The following is a 15,484-nucleotide window of genomic DNA, read 5'->3' as shown; positions in this document are numbered from 1 at the left end:
TGCACTGCAATGTGTCCTGGCCCCTTTCTGTCATGCGTCATGAAATCTGTCCATAGGTATCATAATTCCTACGGCTGGAGCCCAGCTGGCACTGAACAGCCTCCTCTCCCCAAATGGTGATGAGGTTCAGCAACTCGGCAGTGCTCCAAGTGGGAGATCGCCTGGTGTGTGGAGCAGGCATGGGCACTTAGAAAGATGTGCTGAGACCACTGCATGCATCACCGACAGGGCCGGTGCAACCACTAGACGAACTAGGCGGCCACCTAGGGCTCCTAGTGGTTGAGGGCACCTAAAAGCCCGCTCAGGCAAGGAGGCGGAGTGGAGGCGGGGGGCACGGGGAGGGCCACCCGCAGTAACAGTGGGGGCGCACAGAGGAACCACTCCCCGCCCCAGATCACCTCCACTCTGCCCCCTCCGCTGAGCACACGGCCCCTGCTCTAATTCTCCTCCAATCGGCACCACAAACCTGGGAGGGGAGGAGAATTAGAGCGGTGCCGGCGTGCTCAGCGGAGGAGGTGGAGCGGATGTGAGCTGGGGCGGGCTCCCTGGGCGGAGTTAGCTGCCGTAGGCGGGGTTAGCTGCCATGGAGGGGGGATCCCCGGATGGGATTAGCTGCAGAGGTGGGGTAGCTGCTGCGGGGGGGGGGGGGCCCCCGGGGGGGGGGGGCGGGTTTGGTGCCGGGGGGGGGCTGGGGTAGGGGGGGGGGGCGCAAGGTGGAAGTTTCGCCTAGGGCGCGAATATTCCTTGCTCTGGCCCTGGTCATCGAGCAAACAGGAAGGGGATTTCCAAAGGAATTTACGGGATGGGGATGACGGTTGGGGGGCAGTAGAGTTCAAACCAATGACCAAAGAGGCAAGAACGGGCATTGTGGGACACCTCCCGGAGGCCAATTGCAGCGCTGGAATCGACCAGGGTCTCTACACTGGCACTGCCGCAGATAGCCGTACGCCTCTCGTTGAGGTATTTTTTTTACAGTGCTACAACTGCACAGTTTCTGCGCACTAAGTGGCCTGGCAGTGTGGCTAGCCCTGGGAAGCTGCTGCTGGAGCACTTTTGGGCCACTGCACCTCCCAGCCCCCCAGCAGCAGCAGTAGTTTGGGCGTGGGAGGGGCTCAGGGCTGGAGCAGGGGGTTGGTGTGCGGGGCGGTGCTTACATTGGGGAGGGACTCCACGGAAGTGGCTGGCATATCCACAGGGTTGTGTCTGGGACCGGAGATATTGGCTAGTGTCATTCAGTTGCACATCCAAGGAGCAGTTACATGCCAGAGGCTGTGCGTGAACAGCCCAGGAGTGGAGGTTCTCACAGCAGATCAGAGTCAGACTGGCTCCTAGAGTCAAGGATTGGAGTGACCTAGATCATCTCCGGTCTCGATAACACCAGAGGGGAATGTCACAACCACTTAGCTCTTTGTTCCGGACACAGGAATTCCAGGTACCAAAAGCACAATGGCACCTCCTAGGCTTGTCCCATATATATTGTCCTTATCTTTGGGACATTCTAGTGAGAGTAACTCCCTGCCTGTTACTACGGTAGAACACCCATATGTGCTGATCCTGACAGTTTTCCTGGCTCATGCAAGGTGTTATGGGATACTTAGCATAGGTGAATAAGACTATAGGAAGACACAGGCCGCCATTCCAGGCCATGTAACTGCAAGAGGTGTATATACAAATAATGTTATATGCATTAAGCACATACTATCCATATTAATATATGTAATGTGAATCATATCTATTGATCATGTGGTATATTATATTAGCCTGGCATATATTGGTGAACACTTCAAAAACTGATTTAACCCCCACCTAAACAATTCAGCTAGTCCTAATGACCCAGATCCAATGACCGCACCCCTAACCCCATCGAGAGCTGCCAAGCCTGTTTCAGCTTCATGGCAGAGACACGTTCTGTGTGGGACTCTCATGATGGGCACAAATGCGGCACATACAGCATTATGCTCTGCCAGCCTGGGAACTTAACGGATGACACTTGAGTGCTCCCTGGTGGCAGAGAGGAGAACAGAATGAGGAGGAGAAATACTTGAGAGAAATAAAAAGTAAATACGCATTTAAAAAATGTTATACACAGAAATAAGCAACAGAGAAAGAGAAAGAGAGAGAGATGTCTCCTGGCCCCTGTCTAGGAACCAAATTTTGCTTATTTACCCCATTGTGATTCTGGTGTAAATCTAATGAAGTCAATTCTTTCATTAATAACTGTTATTACTAACATAACATTTTGGAACCCCAGCTCTGTGCCCCTACAGAAATCTGGCTCAACCAGCTACCTGGACATTCCCCTGGTGCACTGGCTCTATGTTACAGCCCCCAGGCACAGTGGGCATTCCCAGAGGTGAGTGTTATGGCCAATGTACTCCTCCACTCTGGCTATTGCCAGCTGCTGGAATGGTCCCTTGGGGCTACGGACAGTTGAGGATGAATCAGGGAAGGCTTTGGGCTGCTTTGCTACCAGGGACCAGATGGATCTGCAGTTATCCCCTGGGATTCAGTAGCTGTGAAAGTGGAGGAAAGCCATCTGTGATAAATGAAGGTGGTGGGTGGGGGGGAGCTCTCTTTTATGGACACCCAGCCAGCCAGTTAACGGTAAAATCCCTCTTGGTAACTGTTCCCTACTTGCTTTACCTGTAAAGTTTAAAAAAGTCCCCCAGGTTAAAAAAAAAGTGGGCACCTGACCAAAAGAGCCAATGGGAAGGCTAGAACTTTTTAAAATTGGGAAAGAAACTTTCCCTTTGTCTGGTGTTCTCCAGAGAAGGAGACACAGAGCAGCAATGCTGTGTAAGGCTTGAACTAGGTATGAAAATTCATCAGCGCATACCTAGAATTACTTATTTGAAACCCCCCAAATATGTAAGTAAATTAGGAATGTTTAGCTAGACGCGATCAGGTTTATTTCTGTTTATTTGGGCTTGTAGATCTCGTCTGGACTAACCCCAGATGCTTTTGTTTGCTTGTATCCTTTAAGCTGAACCCCCAAGAAAGCTATTTTGGGTGCTTCATTTTTGTAATTGTTTCTTCTAAAATCTAGCCAAAAAGCATAAGTCCCAGATGTATTTTTTTCCTGTTTGTTTTTAATAAAATTGACCTTTTTTAAGAACAGGATTGGATTTTTGGTGTTTTAAGAAGTTTGTGATTGTTGTTTGATTAGCTTATAGAATAAGAATATAACATTAGGGATCTATTATCGACCACCTGACCAGGACAGTGATAGTGATGATGAAATGCGAAGGGAAATTATAGAGGCTAGCAAAATTAAGAACTCAATAATAGTGGGGGATTTCAATTATCCCCATATTGACTCGGTACATGTCAGCTCAGGACGAAACGCAGAGACAAAATTTCTCAATATTTTAATGACTGCTTCTTGGAGCAGCTGGTACCGGAACCCACAAAGGGAGAGGCAACTCTTGATTTAGTCCTGAGTGGAGCGCAGGAGCTGCTCCAAGAGGTAACTATAACAGGACCGCTTGGAAATAGTGACCATAATACAATAGCATTCAACATCCCTGTGGTGGGAAGAACATCTCAACAGCCCAACACTGTGGCATTTAATTTCAGAAAGGGGAACTATGCAAAAATGAGGGGGTTAGTTAAACAGAAATGAAAAGGTAAAGTGACTAGAGTGAAATCCCTGCAAGCTGCATGGACACTTTTTAAAAACACCATAATAGAGGCTCAACTTAAATGTATACCCCAAAATAAGAAACACAGGAAAAGAACTAAAAAAGAGACACCGTGGCTTAACAACCATGTAAAAGAAGCAGTGAGAGATAAAAAGACTTCCTTTAAAAAGTGGAAGTCAAATCCTAGTGAGGTAAAGGGAAAGGAGCATAAACACTGCCCCAAATATGTGTAAAAATGTAATAAGAAAAGCCAAAGAGAGTTTGAGGAACAGCTAGCCAAAAACTTAAAAGGTAATAACAAAATGTTTTTTAAGTACCTCAGAAGCAGGAAGCCTGCTAAACAACCAGTGGGGCCCCTTGATGATCGAGATACAAAAGGAGCGCTTAAAGACGATAAAGACATTGCAGAGAAACTAAATGGATTATTTGCTTCAGTCTTCACGGCTGAGGATGTTAGGGAGATTCCCAAACCTGAGCCGGCTTTTGTAGGTGACAAATCTGAGGAACTGTCACCGATTGAAGTGTCACTAGAGGAGGTTTGGGAATTAATTGATAAACTTAACAGTAACAAGTCACCGGGACCAGATGGCATTCACCCAAGAGTTCTGAAAGAACTCAAATGTGAAGTTGTGAAGCTAATAACTATGGTTTGCAACCTGTCCTTTAAATTGGCTTCTGTACCCAATGTCTGGAAGATAGTCAATGTAACACCAATATTTAAAAAGGGCTCTAGATGTGATCCTGGCAATTACAGACTGGTAAGTCTAACGTCAGTACCGGGCAAATTAGTTGAAACAATAGTAAAGAATAAAATTGTCAGACACATAGAAGAACATAAATTGTTGGGCAAAAGTCAACATGGTTTCTGTAAAGGAAAATCATCTCTTACTAATCTATTATTGTTCTCTGAAGGGGTCAACAAACATGTAGACAAGGGGGATCCAGTGGACATAGTGTACTTAGATTTCCAGAAAGCCTTTGAGTAGGTCCCTCACCAAAGGCTCTTATGTAAATTAAATTGTCATGGGATAAAAGGGAAGGTCCTTTCCTGGATTGAGAACTGGTTAAAAGGCAGGGAACAAAGGGTAGAAAGAAATGGTAAATTCTCAGAATGGAGAGAGGTAACTAGTGGTATTCCCCAAGGGTCAGTCCTAGGACTAATCCTATTCAACTTATTCATAAATGATCTGGAGAAAGGGGTAAACAGTGAGGTGGCAAAGTTTGCAGACAATGCCAAGCTGCTCAAGATAGTTAGGACCAAAGCAGACTGTGAAGAACTTCAAAAAGATCTCACAAAACTAAGTGGGCAACGAAATGGCAAATGAAATTTAATGTGGATAAATGTAAAGTAATGCACATTGGAAAAAATAACCCCAACTGTACATACAATATGATGGGGCTAATTTAGCTACAACGAATCAGGAGAAAGATCTTCAAGTCATTGTGGATAGTTCTCTGAAGACGTCCACGCAGTCAAAAAAGCAAACAGGATGTTAGGAATTATTAAAAAGGGGATAGAGAATAAGACGGAGAATCTATTATTGCCCTTATATAAATCCATGGTACGCCCACATCTTGAATACGGTGTACAGATGTGGTCTCCTCATCTCAAAAAAGATATACTGGCACTAGAAAAGGTTCAGAGAAGGGCAACTAAAATGATTAGGGGTTTGGAATAGGTCCCATAGGAGGAGAGATTAAAGACGCTAGGACTTTTCAGCTTGGAAAAGAGGAGACTAAGGGGGGGGGTATGATAGAGGTATATAAAATCATGAGTGATGTGGAGAAAGTAGATAAGGAAAAGTTATTTACTTATTCCCATAATACAAGAACTAGGGGCCACCAAATGAAATTAATGGGCAGAAGGTTTAAAACAAGTAAAAGGAAGTTCTTCTTCATACATTTCAAAGTCAACTTTTGGAACTCCTTGCCTGAGGAGGTTGTGAAGGCTAGGACTATAACAGCATTTAAAAGAGAACTGGATAAATTCATGGAGGTTAATTCCATTAATGGCTATTGGCCAGGATAGGTAAGGAATGGTGTCCCTAGCCTCTGTTTGTCAGTGGGTGGAGATGGATGGCAGGAGAGAGATCACTTGATCATTATCAGTTAGGTTCACTCCCTCTGGGGCATCTGGCATTGTTCACTGTCAGTAGACAGGATACAGGGCTAGATGGACCTTTGGTCTTACCCAGTACGGCCGTTCTTATGTTCTTATAGCCGCAGCTAATTTCCTTTGTTTTCTTTCTCAGCTCTTCCCCGGGTGGGTGGGGGGTGAAAGGGCTTGAGGGTACTCCACAAGGAGGAATTCCCAAGTTCTCCTTCCTGGGTTCAAAGTGGTATTTTGCATTCGGGTGGTGGCAGTGGGAGCAGAGCGGAGTGGGCTGGAGCCGGGTCACTCCACTTTCCGCCACCCGTGAGTGCGGGGTTGGGCCCACCCTGCAATCACCAGGTGGCAGGAAGTGCAGCGACCTGGCCCCAACCCACTCCGCTTCACTGGCCCGTGCTGGGGGTGGTTTCCTTCCTCCCCCCAAGCCAGGAGGCCCCCTGCGGAGGCCTGGGACCACCCCACCCCTGCAGAGGCCTGGAGCCAGCTCTCCCTGTGTGTTTGGGGGGAGGAGCTGCATAGGGCACCAAAATGTCTAGGGATGGCCCTGGTGGCAGGTATTAATTTTTAAAATCCTTGCGGGTCCCCACTTCCTGAACTCGAGGTGCCGGAGTGGGGATTCAGCCCTGACACCATCTTTGACCTCTCCGTACTCTGATCTCACAGTGAGCCCATTTCAGATGAGCCCATCTCAGCCAGCCCCAAGAATCTGGCCCAGTAAATCTAAGGGTGTTTCAGTGAGTCTGGCTGGAGTCTCAGCTGGTGCAACGTGAGCATTGGAGGGAGCAGAGGAAATTGCATATTACACCAATGTAGCATAGGCCTAGTGGTAAATTCTAGCTCGAGGAGACCTATCCAGGCTTGCTCTGATTCAGCTGGCATACTAAAAGTAGAAGTGTGGCTTCGTTTGGGCAAGTAACAGGAGAGGATCCCTGCCCCAACTGAGATCTCATCCAAGAACACACATACGCCCTAAGGGCGGCCAGCCTCTCCCACCACCACGGCGGTACTTCTGTTTCTAGCTAGATGAGAGCTAGCGCAACTGTCTTCTCGAGCTGGAACGTTCCCTTTCCAGCCTCAGTGCAGACAAACCCGGGGGCCCCTCTGGACCCTCCTAGCCCCACCTGAGTTCAGCCCATGGACTTTGTTCCACTCACCCAATGGATACACGTCACCTCGGGTTCCCATGGTGGCTCAGACGCTGTCAGGGCAGGTCGAGTTCTGAGGATTCTGAGCTTTGCAACCTCCTTATCTCGGAGAAATTAGACAGGAAGCCCAGTTGACTCATGTCCTGTTTGAGCATATCGTATCAACCAACAGTATTGCACACAGAAAAGCACAGTCTTCTCAGCGTGCCCTGCTCTCCTTCCTTCTGCCCTACCACTTCTCCCAGCCCCATAAGCATTTACTTTGCTGAGTACCTATGGAGGAAACTAACCACAGTGCAGAGGGCCTAGCACTACTTCACAGAATCACAGAAATGTGGAGTTGCAAGGGACCTCGGGAGATCAAACAATCCATCCCCATGCGCTGAGGCAGGACCAAGTGTACCTAGACCATCGCTGGCAGGTGTTTGTCCAACCTGTTCTTAAAACCCCCCATTAACAAGGATTCCACAGACTCCCTAGGTCACCTGTTCCTGTGTTGAACCATCCTTAGAGTTAGAAAGTTTTTCTTAATATCTACCTTAAATCTCCCTTGCTGCTAACTAAGCCAATTCCTTCTTGTCCTACCCTTGGTGGACATGGGCACCAATTGATCACAGTCCTCTTTATAACAAACTTTTAATTATTTGCAAATTATCATGTTCCCCCCTCAGCTGTCTCTTCTCTGGACAAAACATGCTCAGTTCTTTCAACCTTTCCTCGCAGGTCATAGAATCATAGAATCATAGAATATCAGAGTTGGAAGGGACCTCAAGAGGTCATCTAGTCCAACCCCCTGCTCAAAGCAGGACCAATTCCCAGCTAAATCATCCCAGCCAGGGCTTTGTCAAGCCGGGCCTTAAAAACCTCCAAGGAAGGAGACTCCACCACCTCCCTAGGTAACGCATTCCAGTGTTTCACCACCCTCCTAGTGAAATAGTTTTTCCTGATATCCAACCTGGACCTCCCCCACTGCAACTTGAGACCATTGCTCCTTGTTCTGTCATCTGCCACCACTGAGAACAGCCGAGCTCCATCCTCTTTGGAACCCCCCTTCAGGTAGTTGAAGGCTGCTATCAAATCCCCCCTCATTCTTCTCTTCTGGAGACTAAACAATCCCAGTTCTCTCAGCCTCTCCTCATAAGTCATGTGCTCCAGACCCCTAATCATTTTTGTTGCCCTCCGCTGGACTCTTTCCAATTTTTCCACATCCTTCTTGTAGTGTGGGGCCCAAAACTGGACACAGTATTCCAGATGAGGCCTCACCAATGTCGAATAAAGGGGAACGATCACGTTCCTCGATCTGCTGGCAATGCCCCTACTTATACAGCCCAAAATGCCGTTAGCCTTCTTGGCAACAAGAGCACACTGTTGACTCATATCCAGCTTCTCGTCCACTGTGACCCCTAGGTCCTTTTCAGCAGAACTGCTACCTAGCCATTCGGTCCCTAGTCTGTAGCAGTGCATGGGATTCTTCCGTCCTAAGTGCAGGACTCTGCACTTGTCCTTGTTGAACCTCATCAGGTTTTTTTCTGCCCAATCCTCTAATTTGTCTAGGTCCCTCTGTATCCGATCCCTACCCTCTAGTGAATCTACCACGCCTCCTAGTTTAGTGTCATCTGCAAACTTGCTGAGAGTGCAGTCCACACCATCCTCCAGATCATTAATAAAGATATTAAACAAAACCGGCCCCAGGACCGACCCTTGGGGCACTCCACTTGAAACCGGCTGCCAACTAGACATGGAGCCATTGATCACTACCCGTTGAGCCCGACGATCTAGCCAGCTTTCTATCCACCTTACAGTCCATTCATCCATGTTTGGCATGACTTGTTCTTGACAAATCCATGTTGCTTATTACTTATCTCCTATTATCCTCTAGGGTTTAATAACTTGGTAGTTTAATCATTTGTTCCAGTATCTTTCTGGGTATTGAAGTTGGGTTCTCTGGTCTATACTTCCCTAAGAGCTCCTTTTTACCTTTTTTTGAAGTTTGCTCTTGTTATGAACTCACCCATCCTCCATGAGTTCTGGAAGATAATCGCTAATGGTTCGGAAATTGCTTCAGCTAGTTTCTTAAATATTCTAAGGTGAATTTCATCAGGCCCTGCAAAGTTGCATAGATCTAACTTAGCTAAATATTCTTCATCTGTTATTTCCCTATTCTGGCCAGTGTTCCTTCCCTCTTGTTAAAATTAACTCGTGTGAAGTATCTGTTCACAAACTAACCTTTTTAATCCTGCATTCAGTAAAATTTAAGAGGTGCCCATACTGAGTGGTTGGTTGCTAACATAATGATCAGAGATGTCAGTGTCACTGGGGTTGTTAATGAGTCTTGCTGTAAGTAGTCGTCTAAGGTGGTGCAGCTGTAATGCCGAAGTCACTTTCTGAGCAGTAGCTCTTCTTAACAAAAACCAAACAGAAGAACAGATCTTCATCCAGATCACAGTGCGGCTCCCTATGCGTGAGATGGTGCTGTCCAAGTCTCAGCTGTGATTATAGCTCTTGTCTGCAGCTGTAGTCTTGGAGACGCAGACAGAACATCAGTCCTGCTCCAGGTAGTAACAGGGTTAACACAGGAAGAAGATGACAGAGGCAGCTAATGACAAGCCATACTTGATGGTGTCAGAGAGTGGGAAGTGGGTGGTCATGTCTAGTGGTCAGAGCAGGACCTGGCAGCCAAGAATTGGCGTCACGGCTGAGAGCCAGGGGCCAAATGCCAGCGCCAAGGGTCAGAGCCAGGGGCAGGAGCCAGGAGTTGGAACCCAGGATGATGATGAGGTAAAATGTAAAACTGATGAGTGTTGGGAAAATTGAAGAGTTTCCTGTACAAAGTGAGGATCGGCATTAATCTATGGAAAGCCGGAGCCACTAATTTCCTTGCAAATGAGATTATAAATAAAAGACAAATAGGTTTAACCTTGCACCTCAAACAATGTCTGCACTGTCAATGCTACCCTTGTGCTTTGCATACTTTGCAGCTGAAACCCTGATGTGTCTCACAGGCTGCTTAAGTAAAACCTCCTCCCTCTTAAGGAGTTTGTTGCATTCCCAGAAAGCAGGAGGTAAAACTTCAGAAGACCTGCAAGAGATCTGAACAGAGCAAGCACAGACACCACAGCCAAGTGTTACCGTAGAACATTTCAAGTGTCATGGCAGAGTGAGGAGGTGAAACCGTAGCTGTGTATGTGGAAGAGCTAAAACTATTAGCTGACTAGCACTCAGTTGGAAATGTCCTATGTGCTGCAGGGCAGATTAGTAACACCACAAACCAATGGGGGAATTCAAAGCCGATTGCTGGCAGAAGGGGACGTTACCTGGCCCAAAGCAACAGACTGAGCAATAGCAATGGAAGCTGCAGTGAAAAAACTTACAAGCTTTTTACTTAGAATCGAAGTGACTCAGGCACCTGAGGGGTGTTTCCGCGTCAGTTTGTAACTTTAAAATGGCCCAGTGTCATAAATGCCTCAAGACTGACACTTCGCCAGACAACACAAAGGTGATTAGCAAACAGCATCTCAAGCCCTGGAGGACAGGTCCGGATTTACACCTTACGCACCCTGAGGCACAGCATCTTCAGCGCCCCCCCCACTTACACCTGACCTACATATTGCACACAGGTTTAGAGAGACAAGGTGCCCCTAGAATGCTGGCACCCCTAGGTACATGGTTACTGTTCCTAATTGGAAATCCAGCCCTGTCTGAGGGTAGACCCTATACTATGTCTACACAGCATACTAAGCCAGGGCCCTGACTCAGGTTCATGACCCATCCCCGCTTCTGTTCACAAAGAAGTTAGTTTGACTCAGGCCTGCAGAGCCTGCTGGGGGTGGGTCAAAGCCCAAGTGCCACTGTGATGTAAAACAGAGTCCAGACATTTTGACGTGTGGATGCAGCTCAGCCCACGTCACCAGACTCGGGTGTGGAGAATCCACCAACATTATCCCACAATCATAGAATCATAGGACTGGAACGGACCTTAATTGGTCATCTAGTCCAGTCCCATGGTCTCATGGCAAGACTATTTTTTATCTAGACCATTCTTGACAGGTGTTTGTCTAAACTGTTCTTAAAAATCCCCAATGATGGAGATTCCACAACCTCCCTAGGCAATTTATTCCAGTGGCTAAACACCCTGACAATTACAATTTTTTTCCTAATGTCCAATCTAAACCTCCCTTGCTGCAATTTAAGCCCATAGCTTCTTGTCCTATCTTCAGAGGATAAGAACAATTTTTCTCCCTCCTCCTAGTAACAACCTTTTATGTACTTGAAAACTGTTATCATGTCCTCTCCCAGCCTTCTCTTTTCCGGACTAAACAAACCCAATTTTTTCAATCTTCCCTCATAGGTCATTTTTAGACCTTTAATCATTTTTGTTTCTCTTTTCTGGACTTTTTCCAATGTGTCCACATCTTTCCTGAAATGTGGCGCCCAGAACTGGACACAATACTCCAGTTGAGGCCTAATCAGCGCGGAGTAGAGCAGAAAAATTATTTCTTGTGTCTTGCTTACAATACTCCTGCTAATATATCCCAGAATGATGTTTGCTTTTTTTTGCAACGGGGTTACACTATTGACTCACATTTAACTTGTGGTCCACTATGACCCCGAGATCCCTTTCTGCAGTACTCCTTCCTAGCCAGTCATTTCCCAGTTGTATTTGTACAACCAATTGTTCCTTCCTAAGTGGAATACTTTGCACTTGTTCTTATTGTACTTCACCCTGTTTACTTCAGACCATTTTTCCAGTTTGTCCAGATCATTTTGAATTTTAATCCTATCCTCCAAAGCACCTGCAAGCCCTCCCACCTTGGTATCATCCACAAACTTTATGAGTGTACTCTGTATGCTATTATCTAAATGATTGATGGAGATTTTTAACAGAACTGGACTCAGAACTGATCTCTGAAGGACTCCACTCATTATGCCCTTTCAGCCAGACTGTGAACCACTGATAACTACTCTCTGGAAATGGTTTTCCAAGCAGTTTTGCACCCACCTTAGAGTAGCTACATCTGGGTTGCATTTCCCTAGTGTGTTTATGAGAAGATCACGTGTGACAGTATCAAAAGCCGTACTAATGTCAAGATATACCACATATACCACTTCCCCCCATCCACAAGGCTTGTTACCCTGTCAAAGAAAGCTATCAGGTTGGTTTTGTCACGTTTTATTCTTGACAAATCCATTCTGACTGTTACTTATCACCTTATTATCTTCTAGATGTTTGCAAATTGATTGTTTAATTATTTGCTATATTAGTACAGAAGTTAAGACAACTGATCTCTGGTGAGTACACTCTCCTGAGTACATATTTTCAATCAAACTGTAGGGGTTAAATGCTATTATTTTTAATGTTCAATCTGAATTAAAAATTTGGGATAGTAGTTAGTGGCGGCCAGTCCTGCTACAAAGAGGGTGATCTCTGAAAATGACTTTTTATGTGCCTGGGGATGGCCCAGGAATCCTCCATGGATATTTTTAGAAAGCTCTCATGGAGGTACTCTGCAATCTTTTGCAGAAGGTTTCTGGGAAGGGATGCCTTATTTCGTCCACCATGGTAGGACACTTTCCCACGCCACTCCAGTATTAACTCTTCTGACATCATTGCAGCACACAGCATTGCAGCATAAGGATCAGGTAAGTAACCAGATGCTTGCAGCATCTGCTGTCTTTCCACTTCTGTTACCCTCAGGAGAATGATATTGCATATGGTTACCTAGGGGAAATGGGGGAAGTTATAAGTGCTAGCCCTTAGGCCGCAAACAATTCAGCAAATAATCTGCCCCTGTTTGGTGAAATCTGGGCCATGCCCTTTGTGGTTGGACAGGATCACTGCATGCTACAGCCAGCATTTCCAAAAAAAGGCGGGGACACGCTTCCTGTTCCTTTCCACCCCAACCCAGTGCTGCTTCTTTAACAAGCAAATTGTTTGTGCGGGGCTTGAGGACAGGCACCATCCAGGTTGCTATGGGAAAGTGGACTGTGCTAAGATTGGAACCATTGATCTCAGATGTCTGAAAAGCTGCAGCACAAGACCTCCCGCCCCTGCCTCGTGGGCTTACTCACAATAGCTGTGGTGGCAAAGTGACTCTTGCAGTAGCCAGTGGTTCTGCTTACGTTATGGCTTGTGGGGAAGTGCACTGAGGGCTGTTTCTTATATGAAAAGATTTAACCTTGCACCTCAAACAGTGTCTGCACTGTCAATGCTACCCTTGTGCTTTGCATTCTTTGCAGCTGAAACCTTGTCCATGGGTGCATCCTCCACACCAGGACAGTGACTTTCCCAGATTAGAAGGCAGAAAAAGAAGACTCTGGAGGACATGTTCAATAAGTTAATACGTGCCTCCGAGAGTGACAAGACTGAGCTCAGTGCATGGAGGATTGTACTGTTGGAGAGTCTGCACAGTGACCTCAAGGACAGGAGAGCATGCAGGGAACACGAGTGTGATAAGCCGAACAAGGTGTTGCAAATTATGAGGGAGCAAACAGACATGTTGAGGTGTCTGGATGAGGTTCAAGAAAGGCAGCTGGATGCTAGAGTCCTGCTACACCCTACATTGAACCTGCTGCCCCCATCACCAAGTTCCACATCCTCCTCCCTCAGATGTCCTAGGATGCAGGGGGCGGGGCAGAGAGGAGAAGCTCAGGTATCCCTTGTACTCAACTTCAGGGGAGGGTAAAAGGAAAAGAAGGTGCCCATTCCCACGACTTTAATTGTTATTGCAGTACGACTTGTAAGCAACCTGTCCTTGTTTCTTCCCCCCCACCCGCAGTGTTATCGGCCCCTTGGCCCCGGTTTATCTTTACTTTTCTTTGCTGTCTCTCATCAGTGTTTGTGAGCATAATAAAAATTAATGGATTGAGGAGAAAAGGCTCTTTATTCAGTCAGCGCACTGTGGTGAGTGGGGATGTAGTTGATTGGGGAGGACATGCAATGAAGGGGGCAGCTTGGTAAGGAACAACACACATAAACTTCACATCCCTGTGGGTCATGGATGAAACTAGTTTTCAAAGCCTCACAGAGACGCAGTGCGCCTCGATGTGCTCTTCTAATTGCCCTGGTGTCTGGCTGCTCAAAATTGGCTGCCAGGCAATCTGCCTCCATCCCCTACCCGGCCGAAAACTTTTCTCCTTTTGTTTCACAGATATCATGGAGCATGGAGCAAGCAGCAACAACAATGGAAATATTGCTTTCACTGGGGTCTAACCCAGTAAGCAAACTACACCAGCGGGCTTTTAAATGTCCAAAGACACATTCCACCACCATTGTGTACTTGCTCAGCCTATGGTGGAACTGCTCCTTACTGCTGTCCAGGCTGCCTGTGTACGGCTTCATGAGCCATGGGACCAAGGGGTAGGCTGGGTCTCCAAGGACAACGATTGGCATTTCAACATCAACAACAGTTATTTTGCAGTCTGGGAAGAAAGTTCCTGCTTGCAGCTTTCTGAAGAAACCAGAGTTCCTAAAGATGCGGGTGTCATGTAGCTTTCCCAACCGTTCCACATTGATCTCAGTGAAATGTCCCTTGTGATCCACCAGCACTTGCAACACCATTGGGAAGTATCCCATTCGGTTTATGTACTCTTTGGCAAGGTGGTCTGGTGCCAAGACAGGGATATGCGTTTTGTCCATTGCCCCACCACAGTTAGGGAACCCCATCGCAGCAAAACCATCCACTATATCCAGCACATTTCCCAGAGTCACTACCCTTCTTAGCAGAAGTCTATTGATTGCCCTGGCAACTTGGATCACAGCAGACCCTACAGTAGATTTACCCACTCCACATTGATTCCCCACTGACCGGTAGCAGTCTTGCCTTGCAAGCTTCCACAGAGCTACCGCCACTCGCTTCTCAACTGTCAGAGCAGGTCTCATTTTGGTATTGCTGCGCTTCAGGGCTGGGGAAAGCTCTTCACACAGTTCAATGAAAAAGGTCTTACACATTCAAAAGTTCTGTAGCCCCGGCTCGTCATCCCATACTGCATAACGATGCGATCCCACCAATCAGTGCTTGTTTCCCAGGCCCAGAAGCGGTGCTTCACCGTGTCAAGTTGATGCGCAACTGTCGCCATGATCTACGATTTGATCCGGTCCATGGCTTACGGCAGGACTGCTTGTGTGGCATCACGTTGGGTTATGGTATCTACATGGCAGTTCCTGCATCAGCTCTGCAAATACTGCAGGGTAAGGCGTGAGGTGTTTTCAGTGCTCACAACAGGTCCATGCTTGCCGTGCTATGGCATCTGCACAGGCAAGCCTGGCTTAGGAAAAGGGGCCCCAAAAAGGCTTGGTTTGTTTGCTGTTGATTTCAGGGAGGGAAGGAAGGAGGGAGGTAAGTGCATCCTGGGAGGCTGATGCCATTTTCCCATAACCACGCGCACAAATGTTTTCGTCCCATAAGGCATTGTGAGCCCAATCCAACATTCCATTTGGCTGCATGCACTGTGGGATAGCTACACACAGTGCATCGCTCTGTGAGTCGATGCAATCCCTGCTAGTGAGGATGCGCTCCACCAGCAAAATGTGCCTAGAGGGGACATGTATAATGGACTTGCTTAAATCGGAGGCTCAATGTCGACTCAAA

General features: G+C 47.0%; 1 protein-coding gene across 1 annotated transcript in view; it reads right to left on the bottom strand.

The window, feature by feature from the left end:
• LOC117888512 (adhesion G protein-coupled receptor E3-like) overlaps nucleotides 1–9,468 on the bottom strand; it is a 188,119-nt gene extending 178,651 nt beyond the window's left edge. Inside the window, exons 1-2 of the mRNA XM_034791981.1 lie at nucleotides 9,123–9,468; nucleotides 6,906–6,995 (exon numbers count right to left, since the gene is read on the bottom strand). Of these exons, the coding sequence (XP_034647872.1) occupies nucleotides 6,906–6,936 (31 nt within the window). The 5' untranslated portion in view covers nucleotides 6,937–6,995; nucleotides 9,123–9,468. The remainder of the gene's footprint in view (nucleotides 1–6,905; nucleotides 6,996–9,122) is intronic.
• Between the last annotated feature and the right edge of the window lie 6,016 nt (nucleotides 9,469–15,484).

Source organism: Trachemys scripta, chromosome 16 (assembly GCF_013100865.1).
Source record: "Trachemys scripta elegans isolate TJP31775 chromosome 16, CAS_Tse_1.0, whole genome shotgun sequence".
Taxonomy (NCBI): Eukaryota; Metazoa; Chordata; order Testudines; family Emydidae; genus Trachemys; species Trachemys scripta.
The sequence above is the reverse complement of the archived record's forward strand: the minus strand, read 5'-3'. Positions and strand labels throughout refer to the sequence as shown.